This window comes from Taeniopygia guttata, chromosome 11 (assembly GCF_048771995.1).
Source record: "Taeniopygia guttata chromosome 11, bTaeGut7.mat, whole genome shotgun sequence".
Lineage (NCBI taxonomy): Eukaryota > Metazoa > Chordata > Aves > Passeriformes > Estrildidae > Taeniopygia > Taeniopygia guttata.
In genome coordinates this window covers 8,355,573-8,371,256 of record NC_133036.1, presented here as the reverse complement: position 1 = coordinate 8,371,256, position 15,684 = coordinate 8,355,573, and the positions used below count along the sequence as shown (strand labels likewise).

At 37.5% G+C, this 15,684-nt stretch overlaps 1 protein-coding gene across 2 annotated transcripts in view; it reads right to left on the bottom strand.

Annotated features, from left to right (window-relative positions):
• Positions 1–15,684, bottom strand: part of CDH13 (cadherin 13) — a 453,057-nt gene that overhangs the window by 364,440 nt on the left and 72,933 nt on the right. For both annotated transcript variants that reach the window (XM_072934294.1, XM_072934293.1), the window contains exon 2: positions 3,061–3,172. In XM_072934294.1, the coding sequence (XP_072790395.1) occupies positions 3,061–3,172 (112 nt within the window). The remainder of the gene's footprint in view (positions 1–3,060; positions 3,173–15,684) is intronic.

Sequence of the window (15,684 nt, the reverse complement as noted above, 5' to 3'; positions counted from 1 at the left end):
TGATTAATGGAACACAATTACATTCCCAGGTTTGTTGAGTCTGATTAGGAACTTTCCCTCAGCCCAGCGTGACAGAGCCCTGTCACTGCCAGTGACCTGCCAGCCTTGGCAGGGACAGGCATTTCATGGCCACAAGTGCTTCTGACAGGTAAAACCTGTAATTAAATGCTGTCAATTAGCACTTCATCAAGAATGTGGAAATCTTGATGATCTCCTCTATTGAATTGCAAAGATGGTCCTAGGTGTAAAGTAAAAAACAAAAGCTATAAGGAAGGAAAAAACAGTGACACAACTGTTAGAATAACAATTATGTGGACATAATTACTATTTCCAGAAAGTGACTCCATGGATCTTTCCCCACTGCATCAAGGAAACATCTGGTTCTGCACACAGAGGAAAAAATTAGGCAGAACAAAAGTAAAAGAGCGATGCCTTATATTGTTTATGGTTATAGAAAACACAAGTTATAAGGAGATCTGAAGGGGCCTGAGGGGAAAAAAAATATTGACCAAACAGGGACAAAGAAATGGTCAAAGTCTGAAGGTTACTACTAAATGACATGCAAGAGCAAATAAATAAATAAGAATTAAAAAGCTACTTCAGCCTGAGCACAATGACAGAAAAACTAATAGTAACTGAATACCAGTGAAACTAATAGGAAGGAGAATATGCACACATAGCTGGACTTGTTATGGCCAGCTTATAAGTAGGCTTTAATAAAAATTGCTACAAATCACAACAAGAAATAAGATAAAATTCTATACCCTCAGTATGGTCTACTCTTCATTCTTCTCATCAGTAAATGTAAAATATAATTAACACTGCCATATGTAGAAGTAATAAACACAGAAGAACCAATCACAACCTATATTTAATTACAAGGGAGATGCTAGCAATGAAACGTACAGTAGGTTCTTGTTTAAATTGAAAAAGAAAAAAAAGAAAAAGACTGTATTATTGCACTTCAGAAAAGAATTAAGGAGCTCCTTGGCTTATTGAGGACTACAAAAACAATCACTGCTATAGGCCTGGTTTACATATTTGCTCTATTAATTTACACAGCCCTGGTAAGCCTCTCATTGCAATGCAACTGCTCAATTACACTGCTCTTGGTAATGGGCATAAAAAGATGCAAGAGCATGCAAAGTGTATTCAAACAGACAATTAAAATTATCAATTCTGTTGACAGCTGAAATGAAGGAACTGTGCTGAAGTTTAATGGTGCTGCATGAAGGACACCCTGTTTGTGGGTGATTGAATTAACCAGGATCACGCGTCGACAGCCTGCCTCTGTCCAACACTGCACATTAGGCCAATTTACTCTCTGCTTATTAAAATAATTTAATTCCAGAGATTGTTCTCAGGCATTTCTGAGTCTCTTCCTGCTCTTCCCTCCTCCTCCCACTAATGACAGCATCTTAATTATTGTGCTCATTTCACGCCACCACAAATGGCTGGGTCACCACAGAGCAGCCCAGTCAGTTTGGCTGAACCAACCCATCCTTGGGGTGATCCTCTCCAAATCAGCAGATCTGGCCAGACACACTACAGCCTCAAAGCTCTGAAGCAGAAAAAACATTCAACAAAGTTTGTTTGTGTTTAATTTAGCACCAGTTTATACATATTTCTTCTTTTAATAGGTCTTAAAATCTACTTGCTTATTAAATCTCTTATATTCTAAGAATTTCAACTTCTAGCCATGTAGGAATAATGTGTTTGACAACTCCAAAACAAGAATTTCAGAGAAAACGAAATATCCCAAAGAAATAAGTTTGAAACCTCTTTCCTAAGCTGAACAACAATCTCACATCTCTGACGAGGATTACTACTCGTGATCTAAAGTTCCTGTGAAAAAGCAGCTCAGACTAAGCAACATATCAAAATGCTGAGACTAAAAATGTTATCCTAGAGGTTTATTTTAGTACCTCCAAAGGCTGAATGACTGAAGTTTAAGAGAGTTATTTCAATAGACTTTGGCAACTAATTCTGACATTTCGTTTTGAGAAGTTAATGCTATTTTAAAGTGAATTTGCACAGATTACACCTTCATCTGAAGTGAAAATACATCAGTGTGCAGCAGGGATATCTGGATGGAACTGGGCTGAGAAATGTGTGCATTTGGTGAGTAATATTGGTTTGCATTTTTTGGTTCCACCAAGCTATGGGATGTATCCCATTGTAGGACCCAGATATTGCACATAGGAGCCAAGCACTACTGCCCAAAGCTGCACACCCAGAAGAACTCCTGGTTCAGCACCAGCAGCCAAGCACAACAAAGAAATCTTAGTAATAAACATCACATGGAAAAATGCAGGTGTGTTTGGAAGTTATGAGAATGGCAACACTTAAATCCTTTTTTAAGTCTTTAAAGCTATCAGCCATTGGATAAGGCACCACATCTGTCTGACAGGGCTGAAACCCCAAAGCCCCAGAATGGAATGAACAGCTTGTAACCCTGAAGTACTGGAATGAACTAACACCAGAACTGAAAAACTGTTAAACCTCCTTCAGTTTAATGCTTTGGGTGTACAGTGCCAAATTGGATTTTATAATGTGACACCTGCTCAATGGAAATATACTGAATATTCCAGTTGTGTGACACTTTACCATCACTGATGATCTCAAACTTCTTCCAGCCTCTGAATTTCATGCAAAGACTTGGACTTACATCAGTTATAAATGCTTTCAAAATACAAACTTCTAAATCTGAGTTGCAGAAATAATTTAATAAAGACGTTGATGGGCAAACCCTGATTTCAAGCTCATAGGTAAGACTATTTTTAAAAAACTTAATTTTTAAGAAGTGTCTGATTCTAAGTTTTCGCAATATTCACATAGTCCTAAAAGATTATATATTGTGTTTTGCCATTTCTCATACATGAAACAGAGTAAAGTCTGTAGAGACACAGGATTAATACAGGGGAACTCAGACTGAATCATGGCAATATCCAAAATCTTAGGTACAAAACAAAAAAAAGCTTTCTGATAAATGGCAGGAATGAAATGAATACATAAACAATTCTGATTTTTGCACGATAGTAATATATGAAAACAACATACGGTTCAGAATCAGCCGGTCCTCTGTGAATTGAAATGGCTTTTCTATATAAAAAACCTTCTGCTGGAATCCAGGCACACATTCTAAATCTTCTGCACATGCAAGCAGCAGAACCTGAGGGGAAAAAAAAACAGAAATAGACTTTTAACATCCACTCCTTCATCCATCATGTTGGCTTCTGGGAACTGTAGCGGGTTTAGGCTCAGTGCTCATAAAACAAAACATTGGGGTCCATACTCATAAAACAAAATATCCATCACATCACACTTCCCCTTCAAACCTTGCTGAACAATTTTTATGTAAGGTTTTTGCTTTTATATATATGGGCTGGCATTGAAATTACAAAATAGTAGTTTTCAAGGTGAATTTCAGTTCAGAATATCAATAAAGATTGTTACTGGTCCATAAAAACATCGGATGTAATCTTGCTCCTAAAAATCACATTTATTTAGGCCTATCTGAATACAGCTAGACCTAAATATATGCTGAAATTAAGCACATGCAAATAAATTTGAAAAAGTGATAAATTAAGAGCTGCAAATCTGTCTCAAAGTTGATCACCAAGTTGCAGAAGAAATTCTATATTCAAGAGTAAAGTCTCACATACAGAAGTTTCATTTCTAAAATAAATTCTTTGCTAGCAAGTATAAACTGTTTCTTTTCTTTCTCTCTAAGCCACAGTTTGCCCATTTTCCCTACAATCAAAAACATGTTTACACCAAGGGAGGACTGAAAAAGAAATGTGTTCATCATAGAGGAGGTGGATCTGAAAGTTCCAGTTGAATACAGTTTGTGTCACTGGCAGTACATGGTCACCCAAGCTCCGTGTCCCCACAGGAACATCAAAGGAGGAAGCTTACAAGCAACATAAAATTGCTTGGGAATAGGTACAGTTCTAATCTCGGACTCTGAAGCTTTTTATCCCTGAATAGAGAAAACAACCTGAAGGGCTATTTTTCTTGGCAGCTGTTAAATGGGAAATGGGGGTAAGAATGGTCAAGAAAGAAGCAGCAAGCAAAAAGAAATTACTAAAAAGTTTAAAAGGCTAAAGAGAGAGGCAAAAGGAGACAAGGTTAAGAGCAGGAAAAGCCAAATCATATTTTCTAACCCATATATGTGTAAGTGCATTTTCAGGAGTACTTTCTGCTTTAGGACATCTAAAGGTGTTTTATAAAACCTGACTTTCAGGTGGAGCACTGACCACTCTGATCTCAGAATTGTTATGGGCAATCTGCTGCTTGTCAGGCAGCCCCAGCACAATCAACTAGACAGGGCACGTGTGGCAAGTAAGAACAAAAAACACAGGGGTTCTCAAAGACATTTGCTCCTAAATTCAAGTGGCTCTGCACAATGGGTCTATTTACTCAAGACATCCTCAACACAAAATTACAGTTTTGGAAATAAAGTTCTTTAAGGGTAAAGTGAAGACAATTTCTCCCCAGTACCGCACCAGTGAATGCTGAAGGCTCTTTTCTCCTTCACCAGCTCAGGTGACAACACACTCTCCCTTCTCCCAATGTACCAGCAGCATCTCTCATCTCCACTCCCTTATCATCCAAGTCTGCTGATCCTGATCCCAAAGAGATGTCCTGCAATATTTTAACAGCTGTATGTTTCCCTATTCCCCACCACCCACAATCCATTTGCTCAATCAGTGATACGTGATCTCCTCTCTCCCTTCTTGCATTTCCCACTCATTTAAAGTCCACTGTGATCCCATTTACAAAATCCAAAGGCAGCAATGCCCCACCTGGTCTGCATTAGTTTTTCTTATGGGAACCAACTGCTGCATCATTTGTTTCATGTCAGACCACTGCTACAAAAGCTTGGCCAGAAGTGCCAGCAGACTGCGAGAGACAGCCAGAATATTTCATGGCAATTAATCTGGTGGAAGGCAAACACAACAGATGGACGCCTTTTCTTCCATCCTGTCCTGCTCCACCTTGGTCCCTTGGAAGGATTAACCAAGAAGAAGAGAAAGATTTAAAGTAATGCACCAAGAAAAGTACAGTACACTTGATTGCTCTTAATTTCAGCATCACATTATTCCTGCCTTTCTTAAAAAGGTTTAAAACCAGAGCCCTCAATCCCTCATTCTCTTAATGATATATTGATTTTACTGGAGATTTTGAGGTTGAGAGTTGGACGTGTCCCCTTCAGTCTTCCAGCAGGAGATATCTATAAATGTGAACTGAGGTATTCAGAGCCTGCCCTGAAAATTCCGCATAAAGCTTGATTACTGATTGTTAAAAAAATATACCTTATATGCATTTCAATGGGCATATGCAGAGGAAGAAAGGCACACATGCATCTTCTGCACACATTTTCTGTGTGCACAGGTGCTGGTTTGAAGTACCTGTCTTTCTGACTCAGTGTTCCTGGATGAATATGCATAAAAATGCAATCATAGCAGGAGAAAACCTCCTCCCATCTCAAGATGCAAGCAAAGTTATATAATGAGTCCCCAGCAGAAAAACAGTCCAAGCCATATATCCTGAAATTCATCTACAAACTGCTCTTCTCCTAAAGGATTAACACAGCAAGTAAGAGGCAAATCATGTTCTGATCTCCCAGCTATTCAAGCCTTAAAGTTGGAACTCTTGTCTTACAGAGCTATAAATAAAAAGCCTCTTTGGACATCATCTATGGCACTGCTTAGAGATGGGAATATGTCAACTTTATCAGATTTGTGCAGTCTAAGTTGACTTTGAAATCTGGGCAATCTAAATGGGTCATGAGTTAACTTCTGTAAGCCTGGTACAGAAGGCTCAGATAATAGAGATGCAGCAAATAGAAAATGACCTTTACTCCCTCTGAAATAATTACAAGACTCAAGCTTGGCCTTGCTGTGAAATGGAACATTTTATTCCACTTGTGCAATTCCAGGCACTTTCTTCTTCTCTACATGTCAGACAAAATGTTAAATCTGTCATCACACGGACAGTTTTTAATTAATTGTATTTAAAAAGGAAAATTATTATTGTAATTTATTTTCCTCATGAAGAAACTTCTGTTGAACTAAATGTCTATCACATTAAAATAATTTCTATAAAGGTCCTTCACACTGGGGACAGCAGTCTTTAAAAATATCTTGAAACATTAAGTCAGGCAGATATATGTTTAAGGCAAAGAGGCTTGCTCAAAGCAGAACATATTCTGAATTTAACCACCATGTAGATTTCATATTTTTAGATATAATAAAAGGTTTTATGGGCTGATAGGTGCCTAAATGAAGACTTACACTAAATGCATTATAAATAATATTTAAATATCATATGTAGGACTCTGAAGATACAAATATTGTTCGCACAACTAGTCAAGTGCTGGGCAATTAGTACAAAAGGATCCCTCACTTGCTACCAAGACAAAAACCAAATTCTTGAACAAAAATGATAGTTATACAGCAAACAATTTGCTCATGAAAATCTAAAAGGGTAGAAGTCTGAAAAGCAAAGCAGAGTTGTGATTGTTCAGACCTACAGAACCTGTGTTCACCAACAAGCAAAATCAAAGTTTTTCATAACCTCCTGCTTTTCAGAAATGTACAGAGCAAAGACTCAGATTTAATATTCTGAGAATTTTTCTTTCAGAATTTATTGTCAGTTGGTGTAAGGAAATGTCATAGTTCAAGTAACTTCTGTGCTAGTTTGGCCACTGTGCTGGAGCTGCATTCCTGGTGAGATATCAAGGCTAAGAAACAACTTTTTTTTTAGTTAATAAACCAGCACACACATGCTGGTAACCTTCACTGACCTCAACATTTGCACTGAAAGCTGCTCACGAAGAATATGGTTGGAAAGCAAAAAAACACAGCAATTTAATACCATACTGCAGAGGAAATTAATAAACTCCCTGATGCTAAAGCACCTTTGGTTATCAAAATAACAGGGTCCTTCTACCTCCTCTTCTGGTGACTGAAAGTCATCTCAGAAAGGTCTTTCTAAATATTTTGAGAATCTTTATGTTCTTTTCAACTTGCACAGTTTCAGTTTGCCCACACGCTCGCCCTGCAAATGAATTTTCTCACCTTTTGCTGTGTACACCCTCATATCTTCATTAGCCCTACCTTGAGGAGATCACCTGGCACAGGAACCCGAGCTGCAGAATATTAATTGCATTTCACACAAATTCTTATGGTGTGAAATTCATCCTTGTGTAAGGCTTTACTTAATTAAAAATGTAAATGGTGCAGACACCTGTGAAAGCCATCTGCCCAGACAGGAATTCTGCACACAACAAAGGTAAACAAATCTCTTTTCAGAGGAAAATATTCTGTATGACCACATTCTGCCTTTGACTTCAGGAGAGTAATCTAAAATAAAAACAAATCAACATAGAGCACAAAAAGGAGGAGCTAAAAATGATATCACACTCATTTTCACTAAGACAAATAATTTCAAGAGTACAAAAATTGTGAGTCACTTCCTGAGAAGTGAGTTTTTAGTTCTGGTTGTTTTGTTTGACGTTTCTGGTGGGGTTGGGGGTTTTTTATCTTTTGAAGTATGGTTTGGGGGCCTCTTTTTTGGCTCATTTACTTGGAAGTGGGTATCGAAAATTTATGCTTCTGAGCTTTTCTGTGGAAACATGAGAAACAGAAATTTGCTTTTTGCATATGAAAACTTCAGATTTTCATAAGAAATACGGTGATCCTTAGAGATGAGAACGAAGAGAAAAAAGTAATCAGAATAATGAGAACTGCCAACACTGAATTAAATTGCTCATGACAAAATATTTTTATCATGTAGATTGAGATTTTTGAATCTTAAAACCTTTTCTATGTTCAGGTGCTGCAACACCATACCCACAAAAATGGATGATGAGGAGGCCATCAGAGAAGGAAACAAGTGATAAACAGCACACAGTCATAAGGAAGATGATGAAATTTGAAGTCTTCTCTCAGATTTAAATGAGTTATTCAAATGAAATTAACAGAGGGATACTTAAAATAAAGAGAGTGCAGCTCTAAATAAGGTTCTGATTCTGCATTACACAGACTCCAATTAGAGTGTCAGCAGGTCCTAAGGCAATTATTTCATTGAATCACACACAGGCTGGACGTGAAGACCTCTGTGTCTTCTGTGTTTTTAATATCAACTAGAACAAAAAAAAACCTCAAAAGCCTGAATAAATGATCCTCTGATTGGCATAATTAACAAAGGCATTTTAACTTTACATAAAGGTATGTTGAATTATTTATCTTTGAATGTGACTAAATTAATTAAATGCAATTCTTTCAAATTAATTTGATTTCTAGAATGCTATGATTTGGGGCATTTTTTAATGCAATATTTTCATTTTGAGGGGGAATTTTCACTGTTTCAGGCTTTAACTGCTCTTCTATCAGGAAAGAATTAAAAAAAAAAAAAAAAGACTGTTCCCTATCTCTACAGCTCTACCTCTATATCTGATAGAGAGTTCCAGTCATTTTTGTAAGAAATGCTATTAAGATTTGGCACTAAGATTCTTCAAGGATGATAAATATCCTTTTAAAGGGCCTACCTATCCATTTACTGCACAGCTCTGTCCTAAAAGAGAAAGTCATACTTGGAGTACTGAAGAGTGGGCTATGAAAATGCAAATTAGAATGACTTTATTGGCTTAAATGAATTCAGTTCTCCTGTCACTGAAGCTGTGTGACTGCAGTAGGCATCCATTAACTGGAAACAAAATGTGACAAACTCTTTTGTAAGACTATCTACCGCAGGAACTTCCCTTTTATGAGCACTTTCCTTACGTACCTATGTTTATTATAAGAATTTTATTGCATACTCAGGAAAAGGTGTGCATCTTTCTTGGCACTGGGAATCTCGTTAAGTTGTTGAAGCAGCAATTTGTCAGAACAGGGAGTTTCAAACAGCCTCTCGCCTTCTGAAGTTGAGGAGCTCTGGAAGAGGCACCATCATTTTGTTCAGAAATGATTTATTCATTTATTACTGCTCCCAAAGGCTGTTCAGAGATCAAAGTGACCACGGAGCCCAGACTGTTCAGGGTGAGGAAGGATAATATGGACAGTGCCTGCAAAGCACAGGAGCACTTGGGCAGCATCCTCATTTCAAGGCAGAGCTGGGACAAATCCTCTCTCCCCAATCACTTTTCCTGCTCTCCCATTCCCACCTGCTCCCTGAGCTCAGTCACCACACAGTTCTGTGAATCTTGTGTCCAGGTAGAAAAACAGGGCCTGGCGTGAGACCCCCACAGTCTGCACCCCAACCTGGGGCAGCTGCCATGAAACTGCATCCTAAATTAAAGTGTTTTTTAATTAATTATTACTAACATATTTTCCACACTTCAGAACTGGAGCTAGCTTAGATTTCCCTTGACTTGGGAGCACAGGAAAAACTTGAGAAGTCGAAGGAAGCCCTGGAGATATTCCAAACCCATCTGGACACATTCCTGTGTCACCTGGACCAGGTAACCCATCTTGACATGAAGGTTGGTCTGGATGACCTCCAGAAGTCCCTTCCAACCCCAACAATCCTGTGATTCTGTGAAAGCCTTTTACAGGAGCCACCTCTGGCGTCACAAGCAGGCACAGTGATCTGCTGGCCAGATCACTTGATCCCAATCAGAAATAATTTCTGCGTTTCACAATTCCTGACCCTTATTCTGATGGCCATTTCATATCTTCCAGAATAAATTTGTTCGTGGTCAACTTATAGCCATTTATTCCTGTACAAGTCTTGTCTTATAACTAAATTAACCTTTGTCCCCTCTAAATCTTCCATTTATTGAGCTAGACAAACCAAACTCTTTCCATCTCCTTCTATTTGGAGACATCCCTGTGAGCATGTCACTAACATTTCTTTGGGCCTGCTTAAGCTCCACCTGTGCAAAATACATAAAAAATTCCAGATAAATGTTCCCCACAGTCTGGATGTTTCCTTAAACCCAAAATATGTTGTCTAATGCTTCCTAAAATTCCTTTTGAAGTGTTGTCATGCTGGTGGCTCGCAACCATTCTAAATTTAACCAGCACACAAAGAGCTGAGAAATTTGACATCAGTGGAGGCACGACCACCATTTACCTACGACAATGGTAAGCAGCTTCTGCAAACAGAGCCAGGATTAAGCTTTATGAAATATAAACACAGATGCAAACCCTCATGCATGGTTAAAACCATGCCCTTTCTGACCAGATGGGGACCAGCTCTGCCCATGATCAGCAGAGACCTTCCAGCCCCTTCCCTCTCCAGACAGATTCCGAGCAGAGGTTCAGGATCTGCCCACACATCCAACAGAGCCCCCAGCTGAGAATGATTTGTACCCACAGGGTGGGTACAGAGTGGCTGAGAGTGCAGGGTCAACTTCCACCCTCAGCTATGCAGACGTATCTGAACATTGCTCAGATTTTTGTAACCCAGGGAATGGCTCTCATCCTGCTTCATTAAGTATTTTGATGATTAATAACAGAGACCAAAAGCTGTTACTTGTGCACAAAGTAATATTTTAAATTACTCAAGTATTTAACAAGTAAATAACTACCCCTTGTGATTAATAGCACCATTTAACACACTAGACTCAAGCAAAAGGACAGGTTGGGCTCCAAGGTTATTTTTTTGTTTATTTTTAGGCTTTATGAAGGAAGTAATCATGTTTTGTTGAAACCCATACACCACTGGAATGAGATTACAACTGGTTAGCCTATTTAGAGAAGCTGCATAATAAATTCATTTTACAGCGTACAGAGTAATGCAAATGAGCCGTTCCTGTACCAGTGAAAGAGGCATAAAGAAGAAACATTGAAATTCAGAGTTCTGGACTGGTTGTTCTGCAAGGTGTGGAATTGCTGAATCCTAAACTGCCTTACAACAATAACCTTTTTGAAGATCTGCTCATACCAAACATTTTAGTTATTTATTGCCTAATGAAATAAACAGGTTGGTCCTCTTTTCCAGCAGTAATGACTTCATGAAGCACTTAGATGAATGAAAATATGGATCTTCGGTTTTCTCAAAAAGAAATAAATTAAATTTTTTTTAACCTTTTTAAAACCCTTCACAAGGAGTTGCATGGTGCCAAGTCATTATTCTACATAGGAAAACACTGATGTGGCAAAAGCTGTTAGAGAAAAAATTAAAATCATATTTCTTAGAGCAGATAGTGGGTTCTGGATACGATGGCTGGAAACGCTAAGGAACATGATGCATATTTAATTTCCCAGCAATGTGATAGTTATCAAAAAGAAAAAACAACCTTCCACCTCTTATTTTTCCCCATATTCCACCAAGTTACAGTCTAAAGCACAAACTGAACTCAGTGCAACACTGAACATGTCTCTTTTGCACTGCTAAGCTAAAACTGAAAATGAGCTTGCTGAAAACAATCTTTGGAAGTATAACATGGACTTAAGGATTAAACACAAACACATTTCTGTCACCTTCAAACATTACAAAAACAGAAACCAACCCCCCAGAACTCATAAAAGTATAAGGACGAGTGAAAATATCTGGTTTTCCACTTCAAATAAAGACTTGTTGATCATTTTTCTGACCTTCTCCTAAACACTCACAAATGTAAGATGTTAAAAAAAAATACTTTCAAGTAAAATTCCTTGATTCTAGCAAGGTTATTGGGAAAAAAACCAAGTCTAATATCCAAAGACTAATAATAAAAACTGAGAAATTTCTACAAGGAGCCCAACACAAACCTCTCTACCAGGTTTGACAAGATTTTATTTGAGATCAGCAGGAAGAGGACCATCTATTCTGTAAAACAAGGTATAGAAAAATTATGTGAGCTGAGCTTAGAAATCTTCTTCAGTTCTGATTTTTAAGTGATTTTGCTTTATTTTGCTAAAAAGCAACCCCCAGGGAAAAGACAGCAAGCAGTTCAGTATTTTTGAGTTCATCACAACCAAGTAAAATGTCTAAAAGTTACAGGTTTCCTTGTGTTAACAGTGACATTACATCAAGAATGACCTTTCCAAAGAAATAAAACCCATTAATGCTAGGAACAGATAACTATTAAAGATCAACACTTTGTAGCCAAAGCAGGAGGGGAAAAAAATTAGTCTGGTAAGTTAATTAGAACATAAATAATGTGAAACCAAGACCCTGGTCTATAACCCTCTCTCATAATTGCTTGCAATTTAAAAGCTGAATGAAATCTTTTATGCAAAAGATACAACTATTGACCTCACATGTATTAGATAGTCAAAGAAAACCCTGACACACTGAGAATGAGATCTCAGGAGTATTGGAGAAAGCCTCAGTAACACCATGTTAAATGCTTATTTCTTATTTCTTTACAGAAAAACTTTTTTTTTCAGCTATCAAGGAATGGTGTTTCTGGGAAGTGTTGTATGTTAATTGCTAAAAATTAGGGGGTTTTCTTCATTTTTTTGTTTGTTTGTTTGTTTATTGTAGAAACAATAGTCACAGAAAATGATCTGTATCCATGAGAACAACATTTTCCTTAGGTGGAGGAACAGCTGCCAATCCTGAGGCACATTTTTGAGATGTATCCCACAAATTCCACCATGGAACCTCCACAATAAACTATAATTTGCTTTTGGAATCCATCCTTTTAATCAAGTCCAGTTCCTGCAGGAAGCCACTGTAGCCTCCCCACTAAACTTTGTGGATGGCACTCCCAGTACTTTTAATTGTTCTATAATTATCTGTATTTACCAAACAAATCAGTTGTTCCAGGTGACATTCAACAGGCAGCAGACACAAATAATAAACATAAAACAAATGAGAAGTTGGGGAAAATGCAAATCTCTGCCCTGGATCCTGCTTTAATACCAATAGTACTGAGAATTTCTACAGCAGGATATGTGACATTTGACTGTGGAATGTCCCACCAGTTCTACATGGAACAGAGGTCAATTAAATATTTTGCAAGTTTATAAAATCAGATTGTTTGGCTCATTTGGACAAAGTTAAACTCTCTGGGCTGTACATAAAAATAAGAAAATTTCAAGAAAAAATTTATGTATCCAATAATTTCAAGGCCCTTTTCCTTGTATATAGCAATTTAAATTTACTAGAGCACTTCAATCTTTTTTTCTTGTACGTGCTTCAGCCTGAAAGTGATTGGGGTTCTGTGCTTGCACAGTATAAAGCAATTTAAAATTATTCATCTGCTTCAATTTTTATAGGTACTTTTATTTGAAAATGATTGGGGTGCTGATCATGCTCAGCATTGAACAATTTTAAATTATTAAAATGCCTTTTTTAAATCAATGCCTAATGTTTAGGCCTGAGTTCTAGGAGGCTATACCACATTATCAGGCAGTTTAAATTATACAGGAATATTATATTTTGCACAATCTTTCATCTCCTAAATAAGAATCAGTTTGAAAGGGTGAAAGCATAAAGCATTACACTTCAAAATAAATCAGCATTATTTAAAAATAGAAACCTAATTTCTCTTTTTTTGATATTATAAGAGACCCTTCTTCCATAATCAAATTCCCATGCCTTCCTACATCCTGTGAAGCAGGAGCATTTCAGAAGCTTCACATATTCCTGCTTCCCTAAACTGATATAAACAATTTCAAAGGAGGAGAACAAAGTTTTAATGAAATCTGAGTCCCTGAAAAAAAATCAGAAACATTTATTCCCACATTTGTCTTATCAGACATTTTATCAATCAAGCATTCAAGTCCTCTATTGTGAATATACAGAAGTTCAAGCACTTCTAGTGCAAGTTTATGGTAAATACTAAGTCAAAATTCAGGTTGGACTTCAAGGACATCATTCCTGATTTAACAGAAGCGATGCACAAGGATCAGGGTTTTGGGTTTTAATTGATAACTTATTGTTCTCAATAGTAAAAAACACACTTTGCATTTAAGAATTTTTCTGTAAAAGGAGAGGTAATGGAGGTGTGAGGTTTGCAAATGGTGCTGGAGATGTACAAATGGAGAGTTGAGAACTGCAGGTGCCAGGTCACATTTTTAGTGAATCCCCCACTTTTTTTATGCCTGGTATCAATGCTATGCCAAGGTGTTCATATTTACTACAAAAATCCAGTCCAAGCATTTTGTACTTCCCACCAAGATATTCAATAAATATGAATGTGGACTACACCTCCAGTTTAAAATGGGATATCCTGGAAAGAAAAACTTATTGACTATCTTCCTCCAATGTTTTATCTCCATTATTTCACCTTTTGCTTTTCAACACAAACAACTCAGAAGAAATAGGATAATTTCTCACCAAGAAAAACAATCCTGTGTTCCTCTGTACATTTGAAAAGATAGGAGCTAGCCCTCAAAGGTATTGGCATTCCTTACTAATCACAAGCTTTTAATTCTGCCTCTCCAATTTCAATTAGTGAGTAAACACTGACATCCTCAATTGCACTACACAGAGCTCCCCTTTATCCAGTTAATCATGTTCACTGCAGCTATTCCCCAGGCTGAGGTTTCAGAGTTCCCACATTCTGTAAATCCTCAGTATTACATCTTTTGATTCAGGAGCAAAAATACTGACACATCTTATCATTCAAAAACACGTGTCCTGGCTCAGGAAAGAGTGTTTTCCTCTCTCCCAGTAGTCAGCTGCCACGCTCCCATGTACAGAATTAAGTTGCAAAGCATCACTAAACTCATCTGGAATATTTTGCTTAAGCTAAACCTCATATGATAGTAATTAAAGTAGCTGTGAGAAACCATAATTAGACTAAGTGTCCAACAAATATTAATCAGTAAAGTAATATTCTATTATTAAGAAGAAGCTATTCACAGTAGGAGCTTCTCTTGTGAGAAACCAGATTAGGAACTGAGCCAAAATCAAACTATAAGGCACAGCAAACTGGGTCGTTTGGAGCCTCATTTTAATGTCTGATTGTTTTCACCTACATTTCACTCATTTGTAGTGCCGTTTTAGTGCAGAAGGCATGAGCAGGCTCCAGGTTTCACTCCTACACCTGTTGGTTATTCCCAATGCTCCTCTTCACTGTGACAAGGATTTCCCTTCCTCAGTTCTAATCTGTGCCAAGAGACAAACTCAGGCCACACCACAGGCAAAGCATTTCCCCTCCCCATGTTCCCCCATCTGTCAATGAAAATAATGCAATTAACACACAAAGCAGGGAGGCTCTGTGATTTGCTTCAGTAAATTTATCAAACTTAAAGAAAGAGACACTTTCTCTAGAGGACAGAAGGAATATCTGCAAAATGTACAAAATAAAAGGTTGAGACTCCAGATTATTTTCTTTTCTTAATTAGGCTAAGTAGGTGTATTTTATAGGTATATATTTAGGGCAAACATACAGGTATTGTGTCCTTTTCAGCACCACGGAAAATTATACCAAGCTTTCAGTTCTGTGATTTCCAGCATTGATCAAAAGTTCTTTATTACTGAAGAAGCAACAAGAGAACAAAGCACACCACCCGTGGCTTCCAGAAGGCTCACATTTTCTACATGGTGAACTGCAACCCATCAATTAAAACCCATTCTCTAAGTTCACACATCCTACAATGTTGTCTTTTCCCTTTTGCACTCATTAGTGCCTTGACAACAGCAAAGGCTTTATTAGCAACTAACAAAAAATAGGTTTAATACACAAGACTGAAGAATAAAGCCCTTGAAAGATGTTTATGCTGCGACAGTGGCTTTCAAATCCACACAGGAGATAATTTTACAATTCTAATTCAAAGTAGAGATCTGCATTGT